This window comes from Rutilus rutilus (genome assembly GCF_951802725.1).
Source record: "Rutilus rutilus genome assembly, chromosome: 8".
Classification (NCBI taxonomy): domain Eukaryota; kingdom Metazoa; phylum Chordata; class Actinopteri; order Cypriniformes; family Leuciscidae; genus Rutilus; species Rutilus rutilus.
The window spans coordinates 28,010,464-28,024,484 of NC_140222.1; the positions used below are offsets into that span (position 1 = coordinate 28,010,464).

Below are 14,021 nucleotides of genomic sequence, written 5' to 3' on the forward strand. Positions count from 1 at the left end.
AATGACTCTGCATTTCTTTATTTCTAAAGAGCCACTTCACAGAGAACGAAACCATTCAAGGGCTGTTTGATACTCAACCACAGCTAAAGTTCACAGCCTTCACCACATCCTAGAAGTTGCACAACAGTCTTTTTAAACATAAATAGATGATTCTCATGGTTGAGAAGACACATACACTCCTTCAAAAAATAAATGTTAAATTTTAAGCTTCGTTTAAAAAGCCCTGAAGACACAAGCAATCGATTTGTCAAGGTGTATAAACAAAGTGTCTCAAAAGAAATGAACAGAGTTCATTCAGTCTCATTTTGCTGTTTCTTAGATGGTCACAAAAACGTTGTTGGTGCAAGAGAAACTGCTTCTGAAAAGGTTCTCATCATTTGCTGTATTTCCTTAGGTTTAAACAGATCTCTGCTCAACTATGTAGGCCATAATGCACACAAAACCCACAAACCCTGTATTTTTTTTTTCCCACACATGTTCTTTTAATCTAACATGTTCTGGTAATACAAAGTTTGCGGCCACAGAAAACTTTCAAAATGAGTCGAGACGTGCAGAAAGGAGTTGGGGTCATCTTGACACAAGTGCAGCATCACTCTGTGGTAAAGCTGAATAGTGTTACTAACTTGTGCTTTTATGTGGTTAGCAGATCGTTTCCGAGATTAACTCCCATAGTCTTGTAAACAATGTTTAAAAAAAAAAACACATTCACACAGAAGAACTCCATCCATCAAAATATTTGACATGATTTATTTTACATTAGACAAAGCAACATGGGATAAACTATACAAAACTACATTTGTGTCTATATGAAAGGTGAATTTTGGTGAATCAATGCCAGAACAGACCATTTCCAGAAAGGGATTTCTCAAATAAATAAAAGAGTCAAACAACAATATACATATAGAACACTTGTATTATTATCTTTAAATTTGGATTCATCTCAAATCCATTTCTGTTATTTCTGTAACTGAAAAGCGAATGCGTAAAACAAGTGAAAATTTATACCATTATTATATTCATATTTGAATTTGACAAACTTTAATTGTTGTTCCTCAAAACTTAATGGAATTCAGTCTGGAGTATGAGGGTGAAAACGCTTCTTGATGTGTGTCTTCTCAGATGCTGAAACTTTGAAGGTCTAAAATGCTCATTTTAAATGGTTTTTAGCATATTGCAGGCCTTGTTTGGTGTATTCACTAACTGTGGACGGAGCAACCGATAGAGCGTGGATGGACTTCTGGACCCCTGAGAGAAAAAACAGAGTATAATGTGTATATATATATACACACACACACACATATAAAAACATTTTCCACCAAAATAAACGATTGTTTACCTGAGTTCCATGCGTTCAGTGGGGAGAACTCAATTTTGGGTGTGGCTGGAAGCTGAAATATTGCATTAAATATGTTATAACAAAGTGGTTTGAAACAGTAATATTGTGAAATATATATTCTATTTGAATGCATTTTAAAATGTAGTGTTTTCCTGTGATGGCAAAGCTGTATTTTCAGCATCATTACTCTGGTCTTCAGTGTCACATGATCCTTCAGAAATCATTCTTGTATACTTTAAAGAACCACTATCATGCCATTTTAAAGGTTTCTAATTTTGTCTCCTAAAACAGGTTTACATGCATCAAAGTAGCGCTGTTGCGATAACCGCAATATTGTAGTACATACGCTACAGACAAGCCAACCCCAGAGGAATGCAAGTGCCACAACCGCAATATTCACGTTTTTCTTTCTTTCTTGTTTTGAACTTCGTTCATGTGTATTGAATGTTAAATAAGTTAATAATGATAACAAGGCTGTTTATCACGCTGATTTTTACAGAGGCTTCGTGGATTTGCACTTAAAGGGATAGTTCACCCAAAAATGAAAATGCTGTCCTCATTTACTCACCCTCATGTTGTTCCAAACCTGTATGAGTTTCTTTCTTCTGCTGAACACAAGTCGGTAACCAAATGACTGATGGACCCCATTGACTTCCATAGTAGGAAAAAAAAAAATACTATGGAAGTCAATGGGGACCAGCAACTGTTTAATTACCAACCTTCTTTAAAATATCTTCTTTTGTGTTCAGCAGAAGAAAGAAAATCATACAGGTTTGGAACAACATGAGGGTGAGTAAATGATGACAGCATTTTCATTTTTGGGTGAACTATCCCTTTAACAAGTCTAAACAGAGAGTGAATGAGAGAGATTGACTGAGCGTGTGCGATTACCTGCGTCTGTCTTTGAGGTCAAGTCATATATATTCGTGTCCAAGGAAAGCAAAATATTGGTCGTATCATCCTTTTAACGTGTAAGGGTATTTACCATGAATGGTGTCAGCGCTGATCAATGGATCAATGCCACTGGTCTCTATTAAGTGAAGCTTCAGCGTTACCCATGTGACGCATTGCTGGTCAGCTGAGCCTTGAAAAGTGGAGCTCAAAGTTAAAATAATGAACACCCTGTTTTATTACATCTACCTTTTAATGAATCAGCATTTTTGAACATGTTTTTTGACTGAACGGTTTAATGACACACTCAAAGACAGTCCCTTGCTGTCACCTAGTGGCTTAACAATGTAACTGCGTGTTGAGTAACAGCCTGTCTATGCACAGAGACGAAGACGATGATACTGGTGAAATATCAGCAGAAAGCCTCTTATCCAGTCAGATTCGAGGATCGGAATTGGCATTCTCTTCTGTTTACTTCACTTCCTGTTTCAACGCTAGTTTCGGTTACATTGGTTACTGAATATGTCCTCGTTTTTGTGCATGCTGACCACATAGTAACACTTATTTACATAGCAACAAATAAATAAATAAATAAATAAATGGCGATTATACCGCATATCGCGCTATTGAGCCACTCAAAAATATACTACATCAAAGGTCCAAAAACACTTTAATTTTCTCATAATATACATCACATTATTTAAAGATTCGCAAACGACTCGTAGGATGATTCAGTCTCTCTAAATCCCTCCTTTCCGTGAGCTACTCTGCTCTGATTGGCCAGACGGTCCAGCCTGTCGTGATTGGTCTACCTCCTTCAACACAAACTGATGTGTATATTTCAATTGTATTGTAGTGCATATGCAGGAACTGTATCAATAACAGTCCATACGTTCACCCAGCACTAATGTGAATGACTAATGTAACATTTTTTGTAATACAAATCTTGCTTCATCCTTAATCTTTACTCAAAATAGTAACAACAGACAATCTGCATTAATAGACAGATATAGGTAATAGTGGCCCACAGCTGATTTGCAGAAGTATTTCAGGAATACAGTTATAACGCAAGTTAGCCAGAAACACAAAACTATGTATTTTTACCACCCGGTAGAAAATATATACGTCAATAATTAATCATACTAACAGGTTGTGATTCTGAGGAGCAAGTTGGTCCAAATAAAGTGGGTAGTACTGTCCCATCTTTAATGGATAAGCGTTTTAGACCTCATGGAGATTTGAGAAGCAATCATCGAAAGGTTATACTACTGCTGTATCGCTGTGGTAATTTAAAGAAGTATAAATCAGCCTTAAGACCGGAATTACTGACGACGTGTTTCAGCACTTCACGTTTATTATTATCAATGTTGGGAACAGTTATGCAGCTTAATATTTTAGAGGAAACCGTGATACTTTTTTCCCAGGATTCTTTGATTACTAGGAAGGTCAAAGAAACCGCATTTATTTGAAATATAAATCTTTTGTAGCATTATTAAAGTATTTACTGTCACTTTTGATCCATTTAATGTGTTCTTGCTGAATAGAAGTTTTTTTGTTGTTTTTAAACACCAACTAACAAATCCAATTTTTTTTTTAAAGTAGTTTTTTCTTTCCCTGCGGTCACATCTTTGTAAATAAATGTCTGGTGAGGTTTAGTTGGTGTCATCTGACATTCTTTACACTGCACTGAATGTCACAGACCACCATATACCTGACGAGTTTACTGCGTTTTGAATTATGGGTGGCACTTCCGGTTTGGGGAACTTCCATTCAAAAAAGACTGAAACGAATCATTTCAAATTATAAGGTTGCCCTACAAATAAAGCTTATCCGTCAGTTTGACTCAATGAGCCATCAGTCTTCTTTCATGTTTTATTTAAGAATAACATGAGAATAACGTAACACTTGGTATTTTAACGTGACATGTTATAACAATATCTATGGCAAGAGCTCTTTTCAGTCGCTGCATTCTTTTCCTCATGATTATTTTCTTTTTTTCCTTTTGCATTTCGCTGTAATAGTATGGAAAAAGGTCAACATATACTGCACATTTGTGGTCTGTTCTCCCGATGTAATTTAAGATATTATGCCATTAATAATTCACTGGAATGCACGACGAATCTCTCTTTTTTTCTCCCCAAATCCTCTTTCCAGGTTTGTTTTCACAGTTAAATACAATTTATTATCTGTCAAAATGGCTGAAATCACTTTGAAATACTATCACGCAATGCTGAAGTAAATATATTTATTTTATTTTTGTATTATTATTATTAAGGCAACATAGCCTATGTATAATACAGATTACCGTCCGATTTTGCTGTGGAAAGATTTACACTTTTGGGGTTATTCATGGTCTGTTGAAAGTACCTTGTTGATGCTTTTACACTTTTAAATGTACTTTTAATGTCCAATGGTTGAAGGGTGAGTAGAATAATTTAATGTCATTGTACACAGTTTAAAAATATATTTATTATAATTATTGCGTCCATAGAGCTAGTCTTTCACTGATTGTTTACAGCTTAACGGAAGTCACACCCATAATTCGGGCAAATCGTCATGGGGCGTAGGAATTAGAGGTGGGTGGATCGATCCTGAAGTATCGATACTGAAGCCTCTACTTATTGATTGAAAGGTTATTTCTGCACTGAAATTAGTTGATTATATTCATGAGGGTTATATTTGACTGATATAACTCACCTAGAAGTGGCGTAGCGGACGGGCCCGCAGGGCACGCACTGCGGGGGGCCCCGCGTTGTGGGGGGCCCCCAAAAAATTGCTTTGAATAAATAATTAAAGCGTTTTTATAACGTGAACGTATAGGACTTTTATTTTGGTAGTAATTGCAGCCTACCGTGTTTGGCGATTATGACCATATCCGTTGTCCTTGTTATCCAATCACGATTAAGAATTTCCGCAACTGTTTAGAGAGTGAAGCTTAAGAGCGCAAAATGAGTAAAAGAAAATATGTCAGCGGAGCTCAAAAACGGACTAACCAACACCGAAAAGAGCAATTCAATGCAAAACTACCGAAAATTTCATCCATATTTCTTCCAAATCAGCGGGAAGGAGCTGCGAGAGCGAGCACGGGTAACGTTACTCAGGAGTTTGCTAGCTGTCATCACGGACATTACTGCTTCTAACGTGGGCGCGGGCGCGGCTGTGGTGAATGATACGCCAGACATGGACTCAGATGCTAAAAGCGGATCTCACGGTCATGAATCTTTGTTGTATACTGCAGATAGAAAAAATATTTTGACGTCATGTGCTCCCTTGCATTTTAACAAGTTAATGTAATTGCTGTTTTATTATTGGTGTTTCTTTATTCTTTTTTTTGTGTGAAAAGTTCTTAATAAATAAATACGAAATAATTACATACTATTAAATTCCACAGTACTAATTCACGATTTTGAATGAAAAGGTGAATCCCCCATCTAAATATGCGGTGAGGGGCCCCGCCTCCACCCTGCGGGTGGGCCAACGCAGTTTGCGCTACGCCACTGTCACCTAGTACTTTTTACCTCTTAAAATACATTTAGATGGCCAATGCAACCATTATAATGCAGTATTTCACCTGCCAAAAAGTGATTGAAGCCTCTACTTATTGATTGAAAGGTTATTTCTCCACTGAAATGAGTTGATTATATTCATGAGGGTTATATTTGACAGATTATAACTCACCTAGTACTTTTTACCTCTTAAAATAACTAAAAAGTACTAGGTGAGTTATAATCTGTCAAATATAATTATTCTAAAGGAAATCAACTAATTTCAGGTGTTGTAAACTCAGAATCGAAGACCAGGAGACTTGGTTGTTTCTTCAGCAGGATCAGGATAGCTGCAGTCACCAAGTCTCACTAAGTGAATGTTCACTTACAGTTTATATACATTTAAGGGCAGGAACCAAAATGAGACAGGTCTCGGAACCTGTTCTGGACTGAGAGTGCTGCCCACCCTAATTCACTCAGCATATCTATTCAAATGCTGAGACCCGAGTACAGGACTGGCAGGACTTTCTTGCTAAAACACAAACTCCAAGAGTTTCAGTAAAACAGGACTGACCGGAGTCTTTTGCTAGAAAACTCTGCTAATAATAATTTATACCTAACCTTAACATGCTAAATTCAATGTAAACCTAAATTAAACATTTTAATAAATTTGTAATCCCACACAGGGCAGAAATAACCTTTCAATCAATAAGTAGAGGCTTCAATCACTTTTTGGCAGGTGAAATACTGCATTATAATGGTTGCATTGGCCATCTAAAGATATTTTAAGAGGTAAAAAGTACTAGTTGAGTTATAATGTGTCAAATATAACCCTCATGAATATAATCAACTAATTTCAGGGCAGAAATAACCTTTCAATCAGTAAGTAGAGGCTTCAATCACTTTTTGGCAGGTGAAATGTCACATTATAATGGTTGTATTGGCCATCTAAAGTTATTTTAAGAGGTAAAAAGGACTAGGTGAGTTATAATCAGTCAAATATAACCCTCATGAATATAATCAACTCATTTCAGTGCAGAAATAACCTTTCAGTCAATAAGTAGAGGCTTCAATCACTTTTTGGCAGGTGAAATACTGCATTACAATGGTTGCATTGGCCATCTAAAGGTATTTTAAGAGGTAAAAAGTACTAGGTGAGTTATAATCTGTCAAATATAATTCTTCTAAAGGAAATCAACTAATTTCAGGGCAGAAATAACCTTTCAGTCAATAAGTAGTAATGAGTAATGATGCCGGAAATTCAGCTTTGATCACTTGAATAAATTACAGTTTAGTATGGCATAGCAAACAGATAGCCTACGTTAAATTGTAATATTACAGTTTTTACTGTATTTTTGATCAAATAAATGCAGAAGAGAATAAAAAAATCTTACAGACCCCAAACTTTTGAACAGTAGGCTAGTGTACAAGCACTTTTACTATAATTAGGGTAATTTTGTAAAAGTCACTGACTAATAATAATTACAGGCGAGTTGAGAGCACAAATCACAAAATATTTAGTAGTCATGAAAACGTATTCAGATTTAGCATATTAATGAGGCATTCACCTCATAAATCATGACACACTGCTCTAGCATAGGAAAGTGCATACAAGTGCAAGTGCATGCTTTTAAAATGAAAAAGTATTGGTATCCATATCGGCGATACTGGCCCTGTATTTACTTGGTATCGGATCGATACCGAAATTTGCAGTATCGCCCACCCCTAGTAGGAATAATGTGGATACGTTAGTTTCAGTACTTTCGTACCTCAAAGCCAAAGTACTTCATCCACTCCTCCACAGCTGGTGGGATGGCTGCTTTAGCTCGGCCCAAGGCAACAGATCCCTCCTCGCTACCTCCAAGAAGTCCCGAATCATATGCCACATATAGGGCTCCTCCTGCAATGGTCACCTTTGTGGCAAACCTAAGATACACATAACAATTCAGTCATTCGATGTCAAAAAGCCACATTGAGAAGATGTTTGTTAGCACGCTAGCTATGCTTAACCTACTATGTAAATGAACACAGCTACTCAAATGCATGCTAATTTAATTTACAAGTATTATAAAAATATAGAAAACTATCGAAAATAATAATGCACAAAATATGCCAATCAACATAACTCTTAAGCCCAAACAGACACTTTGAAAGCTAACTGCTAATTAGCTCCATATACAACAACGCAATGACACTTACTTGACTACAGGCAAAATCTTGGCAGCCATGGTCTTAAAAGCAACAGTATGCTAAAAAGTGCAAAACTGTGAAACAAAAACTCAACTTCACTAAATATTTTGCTCTTTCTTGACAGCGAATTCCACTGACAAGGGCATTTGCACCAGTGGAATGAACTGGACTGGAGGCAATAAAGTTGGTTTTGAATGACTTCAGACAATTAGCAATCCGCAGTTTCGACAAAATAAATGTCGGATGTATATAAATGATATTTGTGTTTCTGTAAGAAAAATAATAATAATAATAAAAATAATAATAATAAAAGCACACGGTTGTTAGTGTTAATAATAAACGACTTCGTTTTTTTTTTATTTGTTGAATGTGCCGCCGTGACCACTCCGTGCACTTGCTGTCAGCCGCTGTTTCAGTATTATTATTCGTATTAATCATTAAGAAAAAATTTATAATTTAATATAATATTGTGGTTTTATGTTAACGGAATCTCTTTCCAAGCCCTAACAACGTCTATGTCAAATCTAATACGTAACTCAATAGCTTAGCCATGCAGAGGTTACTGAAAAGTAATCCTTAATCATGACTTTAGGTTTTATTTTCTATTCGGTCTGTTTTCTTTTTTCTTTTATAAGCACTTTTTATTTTCATTTTTTTTTTATAATAATGACAACAAAACTTAAAATAATTGTTAATACACCAGTAATTAAGGTATAATTACTTAAGTACTATAGCGCGTTTGTTGCTCTCAAGATTATTGAAACGCCACTTAAATCAGATTGTACTTTGGTTTGGCTCCGCCTGCCTGACACGATCTGGTTATGCAGGTTTTTTTGGTTATGTCGACTGACTTTTGACAGTTGATCGGTTCAAAGTCACATTTCTGTAAGCTGTGCTGTCGCATCTTCTACAATTTTTCACAAATGAATCTTTATGCCAAGTTACTGTTACTGTGCAGCATAGGCGTCGCTTTCATTGCGGTTCGATGGAATGCTACGTCGTTTAATGAGGGTGAGTTGAACGGACGCCTTTTTTTTTTTATCTGTGCTGTAATAAAATGTAATATTCGTAGGCTATAGGCTGTAATACCAGATTAAAGTCATGTGCAAGACCCGTGATAAGTCAGTCCAGGATTAAAGAGGAAGAAATGTTTTTGTCTTCCTGTTTTGTAGCAATATGTGTGCGTCTAATAGTAGCTAACTAGTTATAGGCTATTTCGAGTAATTAGAGTAAATAGCTATTTGCACTTTTGCTATAGCCTACCTTTCTGTTGAGATTGTCTCTTCTCTCTCTTGTATGTGGGAAAATAATAGTAATTCTGAAATAATAATAAAAAGATTTTTCCTTAAAAAAAATGTTTTATAGGTTCCTCAAAATTCAAGTAACCACTCAGAAATGTGATATGTATCCAATAATATACCGTAGTAAAGTTTGGAGTTTTATATATTTATCAATATTTATATTAATATAAATTAATAATTAATAATTTAAATTAATTAAAAGTAATATTTATATTTTAATATATATATATTCAATCATTATTATTCATTCATCATTATTTTGATATTGATATTTGATATCGTGATATTTAAATCAGCTCTGTGTTGCGCAAGGCAAGATAACAGAACTTATCTGAACACTTGCACATGCAATACATAATGTTATTTTATTACTTTATGTGCTAGGAAGTGGGTGAGTGTGATAAAGAAAGAAACATGATAAAACTGCATGATCTTTGTAAACCGAAATGAACTGGCCCATTCATAAGTTTTAATATAGTTGATTTTTGCACTTCGTCTCATTGAAAATTGATTTTCTCCAGTTGACAACTCATGTGATAGATTTCTACAAATGTCAACATTTGATTGCCATCAACATGACTATTCAGACAAAAGTGCCACACACTTCACCGCATATTTGCTCATATATGTATAAATGTAGAATACGGTTACCAAACATCCCTCCAAGAATCAGTTCAGGCTTTTATTTTGCAGCCTACTGTGACATTTATATAATTAAGCGTCTCTGCCCCGCAGGTTAGCAGCTGTACAAACGAGCCCGTTTTGCCCTCAAAATAATTACTGTTACCGCAGACTGTTTGTCATAATACAGAGAGACTATTGGAGAAGTTTAATATAACTTTCTACCCAGTGGGCATGGCTAATGGGAAACGGCCAACATTAAATACATAAAGTCTTTTAACAAACTGATATTGTGATAACCTAAAAAGCATAGAAAGCTGGTTTTATCATTTGACCTTTACAACCATGAACATTAAGTACACCATTATGAGGCATGTTTATGTAATGATATTTGGTCAACATTAATCTGTGATTTGTGTCTTTGTAGAGTCTTTGAAAGGTGCCCGGGTGTTGGTGACCGGGGCCAGCACTGGCATCGGCGAGCAGTTGGCGTACCAATACGCCCGTTTAGGAGCCCAACTCGTTATCACGGCGAGGAGAGGAAATGTCCTAGAAGAGGTCAATGAGCTCTTCTTCTTTCGTTCATCATTTACGTTTGATTCAAGGAGGTATGATTGTTTCAAAATGATTCCTCTGACTGCAGGTTGTGCGCAAGTGCCAGGAAATGGGGGCTCAAAAGGCCTTTTTCATCCCCGCGGACATGGCGAGCCCCTCCGATGCCGAGCGCGTGGTACAGTACGCCATCGAACAGCTCGGGGGGCTGGATTTCCTGGTTCTGAACCACATTGGGCCCAGTCCATACCGTATGTGGAATGGAGACGTGGAGCACACGCGATGGCTGCTACAGGTGTAGAATCACAATGAAGAGAAAAAAAAAAGGTTTTCATAAAAGGATAGTTCACCCCAAAATTTGATTTCTATTGTTTTTTTTACTCACCCTCATATTGTTTCAAACCTGTATGATTTTCTTTCCTCCGTGAAACACAAAAGAAGATAATGTAATAACTAATTTATTAAAATAATCACTGTAGCTCTCAAATCTCATTCAGACTGTATACTTAAAAGGTGCTCTAAGCGATGTTGGGTGACATCACTTCTTGTTGACGTTCAAAATATTGGCAAACAAAACGGAGGCTAGCTCGACCCTCCCTCCTCCTCATCCCGTCCCCTCCCCCTACCTTCTGTGCTTCCTGAAACAGGCTTTTCCGATGTAAATTTGGGACTTTGCACGTTCCTTCTCCTTTTCCCTCTTATTTGCTATTTGTTCATCGGTACGTCGTCTCTTTGGTCGTGTGTCGGCCATATCAAAATTCAAGAGAATATAATTCTAACGTTAGTCGTTGTGTAGGACATCTCTCCTGTAGCTAACTTCCCTCTTCATGCTACTCTCTCCTCCACTCCCCACACCCCCCTTCATGTGCACACGCACTAACCCCCCACCCCCAAATCATTCTTGTCGGTTATTGGCTGGAACACTTTGTTATGTTTCGTGGTCCAGGCTGGGCCAGTTTGTTATTGTTGCCGTTTGTGGAGCCTGGGCTGTTTACAGAGACCGTGTTTTTTTACAGTGTGTTCAGGGTACAGGCAGCTAGCGGATAGTGAGGAGATGTTTGCTGTGTGTGACAAATAATGTTTCGGCCTAAAAAACACGTTACATCGCTTAGAGCACCTTTAAATATAACACATCAGGTCTTAAAGGAGAACTCCGGTCAATTTTAACATTGAGCTCATTTTTTTGTACATTTGGAGTGCTGTCAGTACAGAGAACAACGACTTGACTTCAATGGGGCAAGTTTTAAACCTGCTTTTAGCCTCTTAACATCCTTGATGTGTCATTACAAGTGCACAGGTCATGTGAGTGATTCCTTCTGAGTGAACGCGGGTGAATCTGACTGCAGTAGATGTGAAAGAAATATATAAAAAATTATGTTTATTCAGCCAGCGCACATACCTGTATTTACATCCTGTTTTCGGTCGAAGTCCACAGTAATCGATTGTCGAGTTCACGCGCGTGATCATAGGTACTAAACCTAGGCGCGTGAACTCGACAATCGATTACTGTGGACTTCGACCGAAAGCAGGATGTAAATACAGGTATGTGCGCTGGCTGAATAAACATCATTTTTATTAATATCTTTCACATCTACTGCAGTCAGATTCACCCACGTTCACTCAGAAGGAATCACTCACATGACCTGTGCACTTGTAATGACACATCAAGGATGTTAAGAGGCTAAAAGCAGGTTTAAAACTTGCCCCATTGAAGTCAACAGGGTGCACATTTTAAAAAGAGGATAACTCGGTGTAGGCAACACCGCTTTTTGTCGTTGTTCTCTGTACTGACAGCACTCCAAATGTACAAAAAAATGAGCTCAATGTTAAAATTGACTGGAGTTCTCCTTTAATGGTAATATTTGGGTGAACTACCTGTTACTTTTAATCCCATATGGTCAAACTAACTGAAATATATGACTTGATTTGTCTTTCATTCATCATACTCTCTCTTACAGGTGAATTTTCTTAGTTACCTACAGATGGCTCACGAAGCTTTGCCGACTCTTGAAAAGAGTAAAGGATCGATAGTTGTTGTTTCCTCCCTTCTAGGTGATTAAAATGTGAAACTTATCTCACAGCTCTTGCTGCTTCAACCAACGAACAAATGCTGAAATAACACCTAACTGTTTTTCACAGGAAAAATATGCGGCCCCTTCGCTTTGCCGTATGCCGCAACTAAGTTTGCACTCAACGGTTTCTTTGGAGGCCTCCAGCATGAGCTAGCAATGCAAAAAAGCAATGTGTCCATAACCATCTGCGTACTTGGACTGATCGACACGGATAGTGCTATGGAGAAAATCAAGTGAGAACAAACTAACATCAAAATCTTTGGTTCTTAATGCTATTAAATGACAATTCAAAGCTTAAAAGCTTTTACCTAGGGGTGCTAGCTCAGTACTAGGCAAGCTACTAAAGAACAAATGGGCAGGCATAAAGTCATAAATAGCAGTTGTTCACTTACTTGTGTAACTCAGTTTTGTAACAATCTATATCACACATGACAGGTCATGTTCCAGATAAAAGGCTCATTCTTCATGTCTTTTATGTGTTTAATGCAGAGGTTACATCAATATGACCGCCTACCCTGCGCATGAGTCCGCCCGGCACATTATCGAAGCTGGAGCATCTCGACAGCCTGAGGCATTTTACCCCTGGTACACCTTCTACGCCTGTCTCTTCAGGGATTGGTTCCCCTACTATAGAGATCTGGCAATTCAAAATTCCTACACATATAATCCATAAGTTAATACGGAACTAATTACTGAAAGCTGACAGTTCCTTTGGAATCCATGTGTGGAGAAGTGCATTAGTGGTTAGTGTATGAGCTCTGAAACAACAAGCCCTGGGGACAGTTGCATAAACATTGCCGTGTCTTAACTAGGATGACCAACTATTAGTTAGTTGGGGGTTATCAGCCTTATGTTTCATTATCAAATTAGACTAATCTACTTTTTTTTATGTATCTGACTTAAAATAAAACTTCTGAGAACCTGTTGTGAAATATTTTGTTTTAAACGAATTTAGACGATTAAAGATTGTGTTTTATGGTACATTATCAAGGAATTATTGGTGCTGTGAGGATTAAAAGTGGTTATGTGTGTTTATGTCCATGTCTGTTCAAAACTGTGTGCCCTTTTTTGGAAGAAGCTCTAAGAAATTGTGTGTAACCTCTGAAACATTCCCGGGTTGTGACTGTAAAGCACTCTGAACTTACCTCATATTTTCTTATCAGTGACTGCCTGACCTATTGCCGACGCTAAAATCTACTATCATACTTGACAATAAAGACGTTACACTAAATGCTTGCCTCTTGAGTTTTATTGCTGATAAAATTAAACATTTAGAGCTTACAACATTTGAAAACGAATATGATGTTTTAGACAGAAGTGGGCGCGCGCTGTCTGTGTTGTTTTTGGCCTGTAGCCTACACTAAATTATAATCAGAAAAAGCCGCGAATACGAAACAAAGATACTTTGTGGTAACTTTAATAGCTATTATAGCCTACTTGATTCGAAACAATAACCATATCATTAAGTTACATTAAACCTCTGTCCTCGGAATATGACGGTTATTTTATTTACCTCAAGCATAGCCCACTTAACGCTATTTAATTTGAATGTTGTAGCACAATATGTCCGGAA

The 14,021-nt window shown here is 37.1% G+C and overlaps 2 protein-coding genes across 2 annotated transcripts; one reads left to right on the top strand and one right to left on the bottom strand.

Moving 5' to 3' along the window:
* Window positions 1–718: 718 nt before the first annotated feature.
* On the bottom strand, window positions 719–8,125 carry micos13 (mitochondrial contact site and cristae organizing system subunit 13). The gene is made up of 4 exons (XM_084416145.1): window positions 7,912–8,125; window positions 7,482–7,638; window positions 1,337–1,388; window positions 719–1,245 (listed from the first exon to the last, which is right to left on the bottom strand). Exons 1-4 carry the CDS (start codon window positions 7,938–7,940, stop codon window positions 1,148–1,150), a joined length of 336 nt encoding a protein of 111 aa, XP_084272271.1. The 5' UTR covers window positions 7,941–8,125; the 3' UTR covers window positions 719–1,147.
* Window positions 8,126–8,714: 589 nt separating this feature from the next.
* On the top strand, window positions 8,715–13,676 carry hsd11b1la (hydroxysteroid (11-beta) dehydrogenase 1-like a). The gene is made up of 6 exons (XM_084416142.1): window positions 8,715–8,913; window positions 10,252–10,382; window positions 10,468–10,671; window positions 12,335–12,428; window positions 12,516–12,681; window positions 12,938–13,676. The coding sequence occupies exons 1-6, from the start codon at window positions 8,826–8,828 to the stop codon at window positions 13,119–13,121; spliced, it is 867 nt and encodes a 288-aa protein (XP_084272268.1). The 5' UTR covers window positions 8,715–8,825; the 3' UTR covers window positions 13,122–13,676.
* Window positions 13,677–14,021: the final 345 nt, after the last annotated feature.

Excerpts from the sequence above, each read along its gene's own strand:
- micos13 (XM_084416145.1), bottom strand. The coding sequence starts at position 7,940 with ATGGCTGCCAAGATTTTGCCTGTAGTCAA. Across the intron at positions 7,639-7,911 it reads AAGATTTTGCCTGTAGTCAA|GTTTGCCACAAAGGTGACCA; the intron begins GTAAGTGTCATT and ends TGTGTATCTTAG. Across the intron at positions 1,246-1,336 it reads ACTGAACGCATGGAACTCAG|GGGTCCAGAAGTCCATCCAC; the intron begins GTAAACAATCGT and ends TTTTTCTCTCAG.
- hsd11b1la (XM_084416142.1), top strand. The coding sequence starts at position 8,826 with ATGAATCTTTATGCCAAGTTACTGTTACTGTGCAGCATAGGCGTCGCT. Across the intron at positions 10,383-10,467 it reads GAGGAAATGTCCTAGAAGAG|GTTGTGCGCAAGTGCCAGGA; the intron begins GTCAATGAGCTC and ends CTCTGACTGCAG. Across the intron at positions 10,672-12,334 it reads ACACGCGATGGCTGCTACAG|GTGAATTTTCTTAGTTACCT; the intron begins GTGTAGAATCAC and ends TCTCTCTTACAG.